Source organism: Rattus norvegicus, chromosome 9 (genome assembly GCF_021556685.1).
Source record: "Rattus norvegicus strain SHRSP/BbbUtx chromosome 9, alternate assembly SHRSP_T2T, whole genome shotgun sequence".
Classification (NCBI taxonomy): domain Eukaryota; kingdom Metazoa; phylum Chordata; class Mammalia; order Rodentia; family Muridae; genus Rattus; species Rattus norvegicus.
Window position 1 is genome coordinate 105,924,580 of NC_141542.1, and position 14,237 is coordinate 105,938,816.

At 50.1% G+C, this 14,237-nt stretch overlaps 1 protein-coding gene across 3 annotated transcripts; it reads left to right on the forward strand.

Annotated features, from left to right (window-relative positions):
- The first annotated feature begins 2,098 nt into the window (after positions 1-2,098).
- Ackr3 (atypical chemokine receptor 3) lies at positions 2,099-13,640 on the forward strand. 3 transcript variants are annotated; one of them, XM_087567837.1, is made up of 3 exons: positions 2,099-2,180; positions 6,369-6,517; positions 11,763-13,640. In XM_087567837.1, exon 3 carries the CDS (start codon positions 11,789-11,791, stop codon positions 12,875-12,877), a length of 1,089 nt encoding a protein of 362 aa, XP_087423963.1. In that variant the 5' UTR covers positions 2,099-2,180; positions 6,369-6,517; positions 11,763-11,788; the 3' UTR covers positions 12,878-13,640. The 3 variants fall into 3 exon arrangements, with proteins under 3 accessions (XP_087423963.1, XP_087423964.1, NP_445804.1); XM_087567838.1 differs by having other exon boundaries at positions 6,374-6,517; NM_053352.2 differs by lacking the exon at positions 6,369-6,517 and having other exon boundaries at positions 2,119-2,180.
- Positions 13,641-14,237: the final 597 nt, after the last annotated feature.

The window sequence follows — 14,237 nt, forward strand, 5'->3', positions numbered from 1 at the left end:
CTCAGTGGGGGAATTGGTTCTCTCTTTCCGACATTTGGGTCCTGGGGATGCAACTCAAGATCAAAACCATCAGGCCTGTCTCCTGGATTCTCTATCCCCGAACCACCTTGCCTACTCCTCACCCTCGTTTCTGAGAAAAGGTGAGGCTCCAGAATCTTAGAGGCAGGATGGTCCAGCAAGGGGCAAAACAATCAATGCTCAGGGAGGGTGCATACTTTATGCTTTTTAAAAAAAATTCCTTTGCATCTTCCTTTTTTGCAAGTGCATGGTCTAATTAATAAAGCTCTGCTGTAGCCAGCGCACTTCCCACAGGCAAGTCCAGTCCCCTGCGGTCGGCCTTGGTCTATGTATCGCGGTGAGAAGCAGAACGGTCCCGGTTGTGGACATCCTGGGATGGCCGCACGAGGGCAGGTCTCTGCTTTGCTCCAAGGCAGCTCTGGGCTCTGGACAAAGGCAGTCGGGAGCCTTCCGTGCGGAGGATTTGGCCCCAGGCCTGGGCGTGCTGCGATGCGCAGGCGCTTTGGCATCCCAAACGGGGCGGGTTGCTCTGAAGCAAATCCTGCGGGGCCTCCAGTGAATGAAAGCTAGAAGGCCTAGGACAGGATGGCCTGGCTGGGTCCCGAGACCCTTTTCTGACCCTGAGGCCTCAGAGGTCCCTTCCTGACGCTGTAGGACACTCCCTGTACATACAGACCCTCCCAGTTGACTCAGACCTCCCTCCGCTTGGGGCCACAGACCAGTCTTTGTAGCTGGAAGGACCGCCCGCCTCTAGCCAGACCCAGATCCACCCTTGAGACCACAGACTACACCTCCGGGCCACAGACCCCGCCCACGGGCCTCAGGACCTCTCCCCTGCAGTGAGGGTCACAGACACCCCAGGAGGCTTCATGACCCCCCACCCAGATCTCACACTGCTCCTTGCAGACGCGCACCCCTCCTACAGCCCGGAAAGCAGGTGTGCTCCTCAGGATCTGCCCCGCCAGGAGTAAAGTGCAAGGCTGTTTAAACAAACCACTTCTTTTGTTAAGGTTTTTCTCTAGACCGAAGCTCTCTAGCCTACGTGAGACTCTGACCCCCGAGTCCTCCGGTTCCCGTGTTCAACAGTCACTCCCAGGAAACTTAGAAAATAGACTGAGCAAGTGTTAGCGCAGGCAGGAAGGAGATTTTGCGTTTAGCCAGTGCCTTAACCCTGGGCGCTGTAACTTGCTCTTCAGAAGTCCGGGAGAGAGCAGAGTGACCGCCAGCTCTTGGAGGGTGGGGGCCACTTGGGGAGGCGTTGCAGTGACAGTTTTAAAAGTAAAAGATTGGGTCATTTTACTAAGTGAGGCATTGCAAGGGACACTTTTTACAGGGAATCTGAACAATGAGCATCTTGATTAGAATGTAGATTTTGATAAAGATGACGATAGCGAGAAAAGTCGGCTAAGCTCACCATGACGATAAAGGGCTGCTACTTCACCTGCGTCAAGACCTTTTCAGCGACTGGCATTGCTCAGCCCTGTAGAACGCGGTCTTACTAGGGACTCAAGGACTTTGTGTAAGAGTTCCTACAGAATCCAACCTAAAGGCACTTTCTGGGTGATGGCCGTACAGGGTGGATTAATCGTTCCCTGTCCAAAATGTGAGTTCTGTTCAGGAGGCATCGACAAAGAAAGAGTAAGCTTGACAAATCAACAGCGAAGTTCAAAAGTTCAGAGTAATTTGTCTTGGGAACAAAGTCTTCCCTGAAGCTACAGGCATTCAAAGGAACTCCTGGTACTCGTGGGATTATTAAAGCTATACCTGAGACAGGATCAATATTTGATCATTTTGGAAAGTACTAGGACTTCTTTTGGGTTTTCGTCTGAGGGCATTTCCCCCAATAGGATCTAGCCTTTGCAAAGGAAGGGGTTTGAGGGCTCCCAGGAATGTGCTTGTGCAGGAAACAACAACCTAGAGAGGGTTACGGGAGGGCGTGTACGCGTGTACAAGCCTGCGTGCCGGCGCTGTGGTGGGGGGGGGGGGGGGAGGAGGAGGAGATGAGGGTTGCAAAACTGCCACCTAGAGGCACTTTCCTGCAGTGTATATAAAAGGCAAGTCCGGAGCCCGGAGAGAACTCAGTTGCTACAAACTGCTCAGCACTGAAGGAGCCTGCAGCACTCAAAGCCAGGAAGGCAAATCACAGCCCAGGCAGCCGCGAGGTAAGAAAACCTTGCTTCTGGGACAGCTTTGCTGAGCAACCACGGCAAGGGGCAGGGCTCCTGTTCTTACCCGAACCCGACTTCTGAGAACTCTTAGATCCCTGAGCTGGGGGCTTCAGAGCCTGCAGGTCCGGTTTGGAGAGCTCAAAGCTGATTGCAGGCTGCGTTGCAAGCTACTGCTTCTGCTTTGGGGGATTCGAGTTCAGTCACTTGTGGAGGGAAATCTCCGTGCGTTTGTTTGCTACTGGACTCTGATTTGTTTCTGCCAGTACTTAAGTTCCAGGAGGCAGGGAAACTTTGCAGAGAACATGGAATGCCCCACGGAGCTTGCCCAAGGCTGACTTAGGGGTGAACTTGGTACCAATATTTGCCAGCCCCTACTTCTGGTTATCAGATTGGAAGTGCGTAGAACTAGCTGTAAAAACACAAACGTAACTTCCAGAAAGGCATACGATGTGTTCAGTGGTATCCTCCAGTGGTGCAGACAACTGGGCTGAGCCGTCTATGTCTAGGATGAGTTTAAACTCCGTGCTCTGGGGGTGGGGATGGATTAATTCACAGCTCCTGAATTCTGGAAGTTGTAAATTGAATGTTAGCTACTCTTCGTCTTATCTCTTCATGGTATCTTTGCTAGTCTAATTTTGAGTATTTATTGTTCTCCTAGAAAGTATTGTCCAACTTCAGCTGGGGTTAAAAAAAAAAGCAGGTACTAAAAAAAGTCTAGTATTTTATAATTTAAACCTGCTCTCCAAGTGAACTGTGAGTGTTGCTGACTTTGTTAGGGTGCATAAAGGTTCGCTGGGTGGCTGGGAGCGAGGACTGCCCTGAGGTCAGGGGATCCGTGGTTAGCCAAGACTCCTGGCTGCTAACTGCTAGGAGAATGAAGCACTGTGAAAGGCAGACTGGCTGTCTCTTCCCCTTTCTCTCTTTCTCTCTCTCTCTCTCTCTCTCTCTCTCTCTCTCTCTCTCTCTCTGTCTCTCCATTCATTTGCTCACAAACAAGATTAATTAATTGTTTCGAAGTGGAGTGGGAGCAAACATCCTTTTAAAGGTGTCTCGGGTCAGTGGGATCCCCAAGACCCCAGTCTGCATTGTACCAGTGTGGAAACTTTGTTTTTCTTTGAAGGAGCAGATGCTGGCTTTGTGGGTCTTTATTTAGTTCAGGAGAATGTGGAGCTCAAATGGATAGGACCAGAAAGGAGGAATGGGGGTGGTTCTGGGTTTTGTGCCTGGCTCGCTGCAGATTTTAAATGGATAAAGCCCCAGTCTTTCTCCCATCTGAATAGGAGCTTGCCCCAGATGGAATGAAAACTCCCGTTTCTACCCGGAGCTATGCAAAAGCTCCAGTTTGGAAACATTTTGCTCTAATTTTCCCCAGTCTGAGAGGTAAACACTGTGTGCTGCTCTCTGCTGAGCTCAGCCACTGCCTCCAGGAGGCAGCAGGGGCTGGAAGGAGCTGTCTGCGAGCCGAGGTGTAAAAGCTGGGGAAGTCTGCTGCTTGCTAGCTGCTTGTTGGGCGCCTCCGGTTTGTTTTTAAAGGGGCATGCACAGTGCAAACACACACACACACACACACACACACACACACACACACACACACACACACACACACACTTTAAGTTCCAGAAAGTTACACGGCAGCATGCTGTGCTCAACTGAGTCAGGGCTTGGGACGTGAGCTTAGCCAGTATTAATAGCGAATCCTTAGGGAGCTAAGAAGGTATTATGATTTCTAATCAGACCCAGAGCCAGCCAAGGGTAGGCTTTCTAGATGGGATAAAAAAAAAGAAGAAGAAAGAAAGACCATGAAACACCCTGGTTAGTCAGAACAGTGGCTTTTTGTGTGAGGCTTTGAGGTGGAGTTCTTTAATTTTCAAATCTACACAGGGAAGTTGGTTGAAGTTACTCAGAGCTGAGACCGAAGGGCCACTCCTTCATAAACTTTTAGAGTCACTGAGGGAGGAGGAGAGAGCCTCAGAAACTTCAGAACTTTTCTTTTTCTGAGATTTTGTAGCAAACAGAATGGAATTTGGGCCCCGAAGGCATTTGTACTTTTCAGTTAAGCAACCAGAGGTATTAAAATGTTTCTTGTTGCCTGTTAGGTTGGGTGCATGCCTGTGATTCCGGAACTCCAGAGGCTGAGGCAGGAAGATTGCTGTGAGTTCGAGGCCAGCTTGGGTTATGTTGCCTTCGTACCATGTCTCAGAATGAATAAACGATAAACAAACAAAGAGTCTGATAATTGAAATCTATGTGCTTAGATAAAATTGATAAACAGGTGTAGTAATGACTGTTTTCAAACTCCCCAGGTATTGGGACACCTATCTCCTGTTACAGTGGAAGCAAACAGCCTAGGAAAAAGCAGATGGGCCCAGGTGTCAGGCAAGGACATTTTCTGCGGGGATTAGGTAGCCAATGCCTTTCTTGTTAAAAATATACTGGCTTAGTCTTGTTTATAAAGGGAGATGATTAGCCTGTGCTCCCCCAAGCTTCGCTTTAAAAAAAAAAGTTTCTTATAAACACATCCCAGGGACTGTGGAATTTTACAGTGATGATTTTGCAAAGAACCAATAGGTTGGGAGTGGACAGTGTTTTGTTCTCCAGCCCCCAGCTGGGAGATATGGAGACCATCTCAGGTGGCCTTGAGCTGCTAGGGGTGGAGCCCTGAGCAGCATGGGAAAGCTGCAGTTGAAGGCTGTGCCCGCTAAATAGCTGGCATCTTCTAGTGTTTCTGTTGTCTCTGCTAGCCTGAAGGCTGGTGTATAAGAGGAACCTAAGCTTTCGTAGCATGGCTTGGGAACCCCGGACCTCCTATTGTCTTGCCCAGGTCCTAAGCTGGTGGGAATGCAGACTCGGGCTATATCCTGCCAGCTGGCAGCGTTTGTATGGTACAGGGACATCTAGATCTCTCCGCTAGATGTGGCTCTGCTCCCTTGGGCTGCAGAGCACAATGGCTCTGATCCGGTTTCTGGATGGGACATTCATTATGTCTGTGAGCGCTCACATGGTAGGAGGCTGTCTCATGTGTTGGTGGGAAGTTCAGCCAAGAACCCTGAGGATAGGTGGCCTTGTTTCAGAACCAGGGTGTGGGTTTTTTTCCTTACCATATTTATTATTTCTTTCGAGTTCCCAAATAATTCAAAGCAGTTCCTTACTTAGAGGAAGTGAGGTCACTCAGGGCCACAGTGAATGTGTGGTCAGGACAGCATTGTTTCTCATTGGCTCCGTACTGGGGGATAGACAGGGTTTCTTTCTGCACTCAAGAGTAGTATTTGGCCACAGAGAGCTACCTGGGTGGGTGTCATCCAGGTTAGGTGTGGGTTTCAGGTGGACTAAGGAGAGTTGTTTAGTTGGCAACACCGCAGTCATCATCTCCCTGATGGACAGTTGCCTCACGGTTCTGCAAAGGTGGCCAGATTCTTCTACTTCGGTAAAACGCTCTTTGTAGAGTGTCCCAGACAAATGAAGACCTTGTGTCTGTAACACGGGACCCAAGTGGAAGCAGTTGAGCCCAGCTCCTACTAGCCGGAGTGAGGACAAGCTGCAACCTGTTAGATTCTTCTATGTTCATCCCTCGTGTCTCATCAGCTGCCCTGATCTGTTTTCAGAGGTGTGGATAGGGAAGGCAGGTTAGATAAATACTACCTCCAGCCTTGAGTCCACACGGGATTTCTCCAGGAAGTTCTATGTGGGACACGGGCCACAGGTTGCAGAAAATCTCTAAAGGAAGTGGAGGCACAGGTCTGACGGGCCCAGGGAGCCTTTTGTTTCCTATTAGGTTCAGAGTCCCTGGGGCTGGGACCACATTGTCTTATCTGGCTTCTGTCTGGGCAGCAAAAGCTATTTCTAGGATATCTGGGCCAACTGTATGACACGTCTGTCTTTAAACCTTCCCTGTCTCAAAGCCATGGCATTTCTTCAAACCTGCCCTGGCATAGACAGGCTAAGGCCACATCTCCTTGCCATAGGTCAAGGCCCACCTCTGGCTTCTTCTCTCCTTCATGTCTAGTGACTTGCCCCTCAGCAATGCTCCGTGACCGCAATGACATCCCTGACTTGCCTCCATGCTCCTGAAGGATGTACCCATGCCTGGGACCACGACAAGCCTTTGTGCCTCCCAGGTGGCCTTGTTTAGATGGTGGGTGCTTGGGGGAGGTGGCCATGACTTGACAGCTTCTCCTGTCCCAGAGCAGTGCCTTGGAGAGGAGATCGACTGATGTCAGCTGGAAACCGGTTACAGCTGAGTCTCTCTGGATAACCACTGCACCCCCAGACTGCTGGCCTCCCTGGAGCACTACTGATCTACTAGGACACTTTGCTCCACTGGTTGAACGAAGGTGAATGAGACCCAGTGGGGAGAAGGCATAGAGGGTAGCAGTGAGGAGACCTTCGTGATGCATTAGGATACGAAGCTTGTGGAAGGGAGGGGTGAGGCACAGCCAGGCTAAGAAGGGTCTTCTCCTCTCCGATGGGCTTTGGCGAGCATGTTAAGGCAATTTGGTGATCCTTAGCCAGACACCTGAACACACTTGGCAGTCCGTAGGAGGATCTATCTGGGGAGAAGGACATATGGATCACAGCCCAAACCACCACCCCATGGAGACTCTAAATTTGGATGCTTCTAATTCTGGTGCTGTCCCAGCATGCTAGGGAGCTTAGACTAGCCAGTTGAAAACAGCTGGATACTGCAGGCTGCTCGCAGCAGCAGCTGGGTGTTATCCAGGACATTTTATGGAGAGTGGCGAACCTTAGAAGTGAGAGGCCTATCTTTGAGGCACATCTCCCTCTCCACCATCGGCACTGGGACTCGTGGCTGAGCCGCTTGCTAGGCTGTGGACCCGTGGCAGAGCTGGACAGATGTGAGTGCTGACAGTGTACAGATAATTGACAAAGCCATTGCCAGACAAGAGTGAAAGAGCTAGGAGTCAGCCTCTAGAGGACGCGTTCGTTTTTAGTGAAGTCTGTTGTCCAGAAGAGCAGAGCATGCCCCTTTGATGTTCAGTGGCTCATTCCCTCCCCTGTTAAAATTTACATAATTTTGATGTAAGCTTTCCAATAATTTGGACGTTTCTGGAGTAAGACAAGGCTGCCTCTGCGATTGCCTTCCATTGACTTTCCCCGCCCAAAGTCTTACCCCCATTGCAGGGCCTTGTGTCTTTCTGTGCATGTATTTGCATATAAAACACTCATAATTTTGCCTTTTCTCCAACATCAATGGGGCTATGCTGCGGGCGGCGCATCTGCTTCTTTGCCTTTTGCTTAGCAGCACCCATTCATTTACCACCCTTGTTCTTAAAGTGTCCCTCTCCATCCCCGCCCCCCTCCCTCCGTCACAGCTGTGTTGTACTCCCCGAACTGGTCTGCCATTGTTGGATATGTACGCCGCCAGCAGTTTTCGCTGGTGAAGGAATGTCACTGAGGTAGATACCGAGGATGTGGGCCTGAGAGCACGTGGGCATCTCAGAAGAGGTTTGTGAACTTGGGAAGCCATAACATAAAGTCACCATTCTGAGGGTCTACTCCTCCACACCCCCACGAGTTTCTTACCTAGAGGTGGTACACGGGAAGCATCCGAAGTGGGTCTCATCCGGGGCTTCCCAGGGCTGGACTTTGGAGGGCTCAAAAATGAGGCCACATGTAGAGGGCACCCCATTAGTCACTCTTCGTTCACCTCTGTTGTAAAGACAACAGGAAAGGTGCCAGGCTTGGTTGCAGCCATGGGTGACTGGACAGGGTGGGGAAGCCTCCTCTGGTCTCCTTGGTTGTCAGCCCTCCTTGTTGCCAGCATAAACAGACCTATCACGATGGCCAAGAGACATTAATTTTGGACTCAAGGAGCAGGCTTGTATGAAAAATAACTCGTTCCTCATGAACTTCCTGGGAATCCCCTCTGTCTGCTGGAGGGAGTCCAGGTCCGCATGCGGGGCTCTCTGGGAGGTCGGTAGAGTCTTCCTTTCCCCCCACTGGACCTCACTTTCAGACTTCTCCGAGAGCTTTGGCCAGGACTGGAGTCCAAGGACCATGGGTGGATGTCCCTCAGTTTGCTGTGTCATGACTCTGTTTCTGTCAAAAAGACCGAAGGTCATTTACTGAGGGATAAGCAAGAAACGGAGGAGGACTCTGCTTCACTGAGGGGCAGACATCACCAGTGTTAAGACAGCACACACCTGATGTTGTTACACAGTGCTGTGACTGCAGACCACACCCAGGTGACACGCAGCTTCTGTTGTCCCCAAGAAGATGGAGTGTCCTGTCATTGGCTCTTTCCTGGAGTCATTCTTATTTGCTTCTAAACTGTAATGCGTGAAAGATGTCCAAGTGACGAAGGCCAGGCTGCGGGTGGCCCTTTGACATCTTCGCTTTTGTTTTCTTTAGTCGTTTGAAGCTGAAAGGGTCGGGTTGCCGCCTTCTGCCTGTTCTCTAGGAGCCTTCTGTAGCAGGGAGGGGACATCCAATCAGGGGGCAGTGGTCAGGATGAAATTCTCTGCTCCTGGACTGTGTGATGCCCACTGAAGGTGACTGGTAGTTACAGTGCCAAGAGGAGTCAGCTTCAGCTCTGCCCTTCAGAATGGAATGAAAACAGCTCTGTCCCTGCCTGAGACAGTGCCAAGGAGCCTCAGAAGTGGGGACAGACAGGAGGCTGCTGCTGGCGTTCTGTACCTGCCCCCGAAATACCACTGTGATTCTGGGACCCAGTGGGCACAAAACCAAGGTTCTTTTCCCAATGGTAAAAACCAAAGGGCTGGATGGGGGTCCCTAAGCCCCTGCTACCATCCACTGCTGAGATCATCTGAGAAAAGCTGAGATTGGCAGAATGAGAGTTGATTCTGCAGGGACAGTGGAGGGATGCAGAAGGCAGGCACTTTCTCCTTCTGTTCCCTGCACTGCATGGGGCCTTCTTGGACAACTGCCAGAGCTAGGCATGTCTGGGCACTGAAGGCAAGGGAGGTGGAAGCGAGGGGATACCTCCTCGTGTGGAGAGAACAGGAGGACAGGCTTAGGACCCAAGGCCAAGCTATCTAGGCTTGGGGCCAGTTCTTTCTTTTGGCTCCATGACTGGTTACTAAAGCCATAGTCTGGACCAGTAGGTCAAGGACAGACTCACACCACTGCCAGTCAAGCATTTTCTGGTCCTCATTGTCATCCTACCTTTTATACGATGTGGGCCTTGGCTTGTCTTTTCTCCAACCTCTGAGGCTCTGTCCAAACCGAGTCTCCCTTAGTCTAGGCTGGACTTCTTATGTAGCTTAAGATGACCTTGAACTCTCAATCTTGCTGCTTCCACCTCTTGAATCCTGGATTTATGTGTGTATGCCACCATGTGTTTTATTTTAATGAAATAGACTAAAAGAAGAAAAGGATTCTTGCCCTGGAGTACAGAATTCTTGCTTTCTTCCTTCCAAGTCATGAGTTCAGAGTGGATAGTCAGTTCCAGGGTGTGTGTCTCTCTCTCTCTCTGTGTGTGTGTGTGTGTGTGTGTGTGTCTCTCTCTGTGTGTGTCTGTCTCTCTATGTGTGTCTGTCTGCCTCTCTCCGAATCTCTCTCTGTGTATCTGTGTGTGTATCTGTGTGTATCTCTCTGTGTGTACCTCTCTCTCTCTCTGTTTCTTTTGTGTGTGTGTGTGTGTGTGTGTGTGTGTGTGTGTGTGTGTGTGTGTGTATCTGTGTATGGAAGTTCTAAGAAACTTGGGGTTAGCATTCTTTCCAGTCTTGGAAGTCACTCTCTGCAGCCCAGACACCTGGTGCCCTCTTGTAGTTCTCAGGACTGTGACATAGGACAGAACTGGCACCTTCTAAAGTTCTTGGACTCAGGGTCCATGTGCTAGGACATCTCTGAGGACCGTCACCCTCTCCTACCATAGGAGATCCTCTGAATGTGAAAAAGGATAAAGCTGTCACAGAAGGCCAGCTCTTCCATCAGCAGCTGAGGGCACAGAATCTAGAGTCTGTAGGCAGTCGTCTTTAACCGAGATTTAGGAACAGGTCACCTTCTGTAGGTTGGGGACTTGGAGTGATCATGGGTGGCATCAGATGTCATCTCCTTTTAAGATCCCATGGCTATTATCTTGAAGGAGAAAGCCCTCTGACTAGCTGTCTTCTACCAGCTCTTGACTTCCCTTCTGCTGGGTCCTTAATACTCTTAAGAACACATTGCTAGCATTCTAGTCAGTGAGGCCAGGCTTTCCTCAAGGGGGTAATTGGCTACTTTAAAGTGGACAGTCCTCGTTCTCTCATCCGGGATGGTGCTGGAGGGGAAGCCTTGGGGAGTAACTGCTGCTTCCCAGATTCTGGGTTGTGGCCTTCTGCCCTGGAGCAGCAGTCACAGGTGGTTAAATCTTAGCTTACACATGACTGAGAAGCCATAATTCCAACCCAGGAATGTGCAAATCCTGGATTTGGTGGTTTTTCATACCTCAGGGTTAGCCACCTAGGCACTGACCCACTAGCGGCCCTCCCGTGGGACTTCTCATGTGTCACCTGGAGTCTATTGCAAGTGAACCTGAAGGCAAGCTTGGCTCTGTTTCAGCCATCACCAGTGATAGAATGGGATGTGTCTCCATTCTAGTCATGCGGTATGGGTTGGGGGGGGGAATGACAAAGGCAGTTGTCCAAGAACCACGGAACAGATGGGCAATAGAAGACAACTCCTGGCAGTTCCTACAGTGTCTGTGGAGAAATCACCCCAGGCATAGTTGCTACCCTGGAGCCAAATTCCCACTAGGTGTGACGTGATGACAGCTAAGAGTGTTGGCCTCAGGTCGGGCAGGTCAGCCGGGACGGCAATCAGCAGGGCTCATCCACCCTCCAGAGATATAGCAGGTGGCTGGTGGTGTGTGCGCTTGGAGTCTTGGCTCACAATGCTCTTGAATCAATTGACTAAGTGAGAAATGGGAGCCCAGGCGAAGGCTGAGGCTCGAGGCAGCTGGCTGGTTGCCCTTGGTTGAGAACTCCCAGCGACCCTGGAGTCTGCGGGTTTGGGGTCCAAAACATGGACATGGCATGGCATGGCATTCCATACTTGCTGGCACTTGAGGGAGGCGGAGGACTCGGGCAGCATCAGGTTAGCAGATGGGTATTACAAAAGGGCTAAAAGAAACAGTGTCCCATTTTAAATGCAAATTGGGAGAGGATTTGAAGTGCTTTGATTAAGACACCACACTTACCTCTCTCGGGAATGTCAGTAAAATGGCTCTGTGGACTCCTACTGAGTTCAGGCAGGCCATCAACACTGCTGTGGCCAGGGCCCTACTGTCTGACATTTCTTTGGACCCTGTATCATGTTGATTTCACACCTAGGGCACAGCCAAGCTGAAGCCTTGATAACATGGCCATGAAAAGCCACAGAAAACAAACATGGCCCCTCCCCAGCACCATGTAGCCATAGCTGGGGTGCATTTGATTTTCTTCCTGGCAGTCTAAGATGGTTGTTTTCTTTTCTCCTCTCTTTGTGAAGACATTCACAGAGCAAAAGCAAAGCAGATGAGCCTCCTCTGTGCCCCAGACGAGTGTTTGGACTGAGAGCCGAAGTTTTCCTAGTGAAATGATCTTACCCATGCATCTCTCCTGTTTGTCTTTGCCGTAGGTCACTTGGTTGCTCTCCTCAAGACCATGGATGTGCATCTGTTTGACTATGTGGAACCTGGGAACTACTCGGACATCAACTGGCCCTGTAACAGTAGCGACTGCATCGTCGTGGACACCGTGCAGTGTCCCGCCATGCCCAACAAGAATGTGCTGCTGTATACCCTCTCCTTCATCTACATTTTCATCTTCGTGATCGGTATGATTGCCAACTCCGTGGTGGTCTGGGTGAATATCCAGGCCAAGACTACAGGCTACGACACACACTGCTACATCTTGAACCTGGCCATTGCCGATCTGTGGGTCGTCATCACCATCCCTGTCTGGGTGGTCAGTCTCGTGCAGCATAACCAGTGGCCCATGGGTGAGCTCACGTGCAAGATCACACACCTCATTTTCTCCATCAACCTCTTTGGGAGCATCTTCTTCCTCGCATGCATGAGCGTGGACCGCTATCTCTCCATCACCTACTTCACCAGCACCTCCAGCTATAAGAAGAAGATGGTACGCCGTGTTGTCTGCGTCTTGGTGTGGCTGCTGGCCTTCTTTGTGTCCCTGCCTGACACCTACTACCTGAAGACGGTCACATCTGCTTCCAACAACGAGACCTACTGCAGGTCCTTCTACCCCGAGCACAGCATCAAGGAGTGGCTCATTGGCATGGAGCTGGTCTCCGTCATCTTGGGTTTTGCTGTCCCCTTCACCATCATTGCTATCTTCTACTTCCTGCTCGCCAGAGCCATGTCAGCATCCGGTGACCAGGAGAAACACAGCAGCCGGAAGATCATCTTCTCCTACGTGGTGGTCTTCCTGGTGTGTTGGCTGCCGTACCATTTTGTGGTTCTGCTGGACATCTTCTCTATCTTGCACTACATCCCGTTCACCTGCCAACTGGAGAATGTGCTCTTTACAGCGCTGCACGTCACGCAGTGCCTGTCCCTGGTGCACTGCTGTGTCAACCCTGTGCTCTACAGCTTCATCAACCGAAACTACAGGTACGAGCTGATGAAGGCCTTCATCTTCAAGTACTCAGCCAAAACAGGACTCACCAAACTCATCGATGCCTCCAGAGTGTCAGAGACAGAGTACTCTGCCCTGGAGCAGAACACCAAGTGACCGTGCTATAGAGGCATGGGGACATGTGCATGTTGCAAATGGGGCAGCTGGGCCCTGTGGTTTCTTCAAGAAAGCACTGTAGCTTTGGGTCTGGTTGCTTGAGTGGTATGAAGAGGAGAAGGACCATGCTTCCTGTCTCTCATTCTCCAGCCAAGATGGCTGTCACCTGGACACTCATCCTGACAGCTTGCAGCAGACAGGCTGCCCTGCGCTGTGCAGCCAGAGCTGTGTGTCAAAGCCAGCATCAGGACAGACTCTTCTGGACACGTGTACAATAGAATCTTTTGTGTTTCTTCAAGTTTTTACTTGGTGACTTTTGTATTTAAGTTTTAAGACTTTATTTTCTCACTATGGATGTACCTTATAAATGCATTTGAAAGCTAAATATATTTTAAATATTGTATGGGAGGTGTAAGGCTGTTGTATTTGGACCATGTAGGCCTCAGATTAGCAGGACTCTGAGTTTTGACTAAGGATGACATTCATTGTTAGCTGATTCGAAATGATATAAATATATATAAAATATAAATATATATATAAATTTATGCCAGTCCTGGCTGGAATGTTTTATTTACAATAGTTTTATATCTGTGTGGTGTTTAATGCTGGCACAGCATATGGAACGGAAACTGCCCAGCAATGCAGTTTGTGACACGAACCGTATTGTAGAGTTACGTTTCGGGCTGCAAACCCGTGAACAGAGGAAACAGCATTCTCTCGATTTGTAAGTTATTTTTTTAATAAAGATTTTTGTTTCCTAAAACTGAAATGTGTGCTTCAGCTTCAAAAGCGTGCTTAGACTTTGGATGATGTGCATGGTGCCCTCCAATGGAAATACATGTCAGACACATGCCAGGAGGAGGATACATCCAATGAGAGAGAACCACCAGAAAGCCCAGCCATGGGGCTCGGTGGGTGGATTCTTGGACTTAGGTGGATGGATCACTGCAGCAGTGGCAGAGGATGAGCAGTTCAATGGCTGTTGAGTGAAACTTGCTGGGAAAGATGTGCTGCCCACTGCCTACCCAGGAACTCATGTCCTTATCTTTACAAACACCTGCCTGCTGTCTTCCCCAGCCTCATGTCCATCAGACCTCCCTGCTGAGGGGGTGAGATTAGGTGCCAGTGAGCTGTGTATGCTGTGTGACTCCCCAAGCACAAAGCACCTTCACGCCCAACATTCTGGAGGCAGAGGCAGGTGGATCTCTGTGAGACTGAGGCCAGGGCCAACCTGCTCTACATAATGAGTTCCAGGCTAGCCAGGACCCATGTAGTAAAAAAATGGCTTTGAATCCATCCTAAGGGAATGCAGGACATAAGTAAGTTCCTGGCCTGTGCATTGATTTATGCTACGATGAGT

Excerpts from the sequence above, each read along its gene's own strand:
- Ackr3 (XM_087567837.1), top strand. The coding sequence starts at position 11,789 with ATGGATGTGCATCTGTTTGACTATGTGGAACCTGGGAACTACTCGGAC.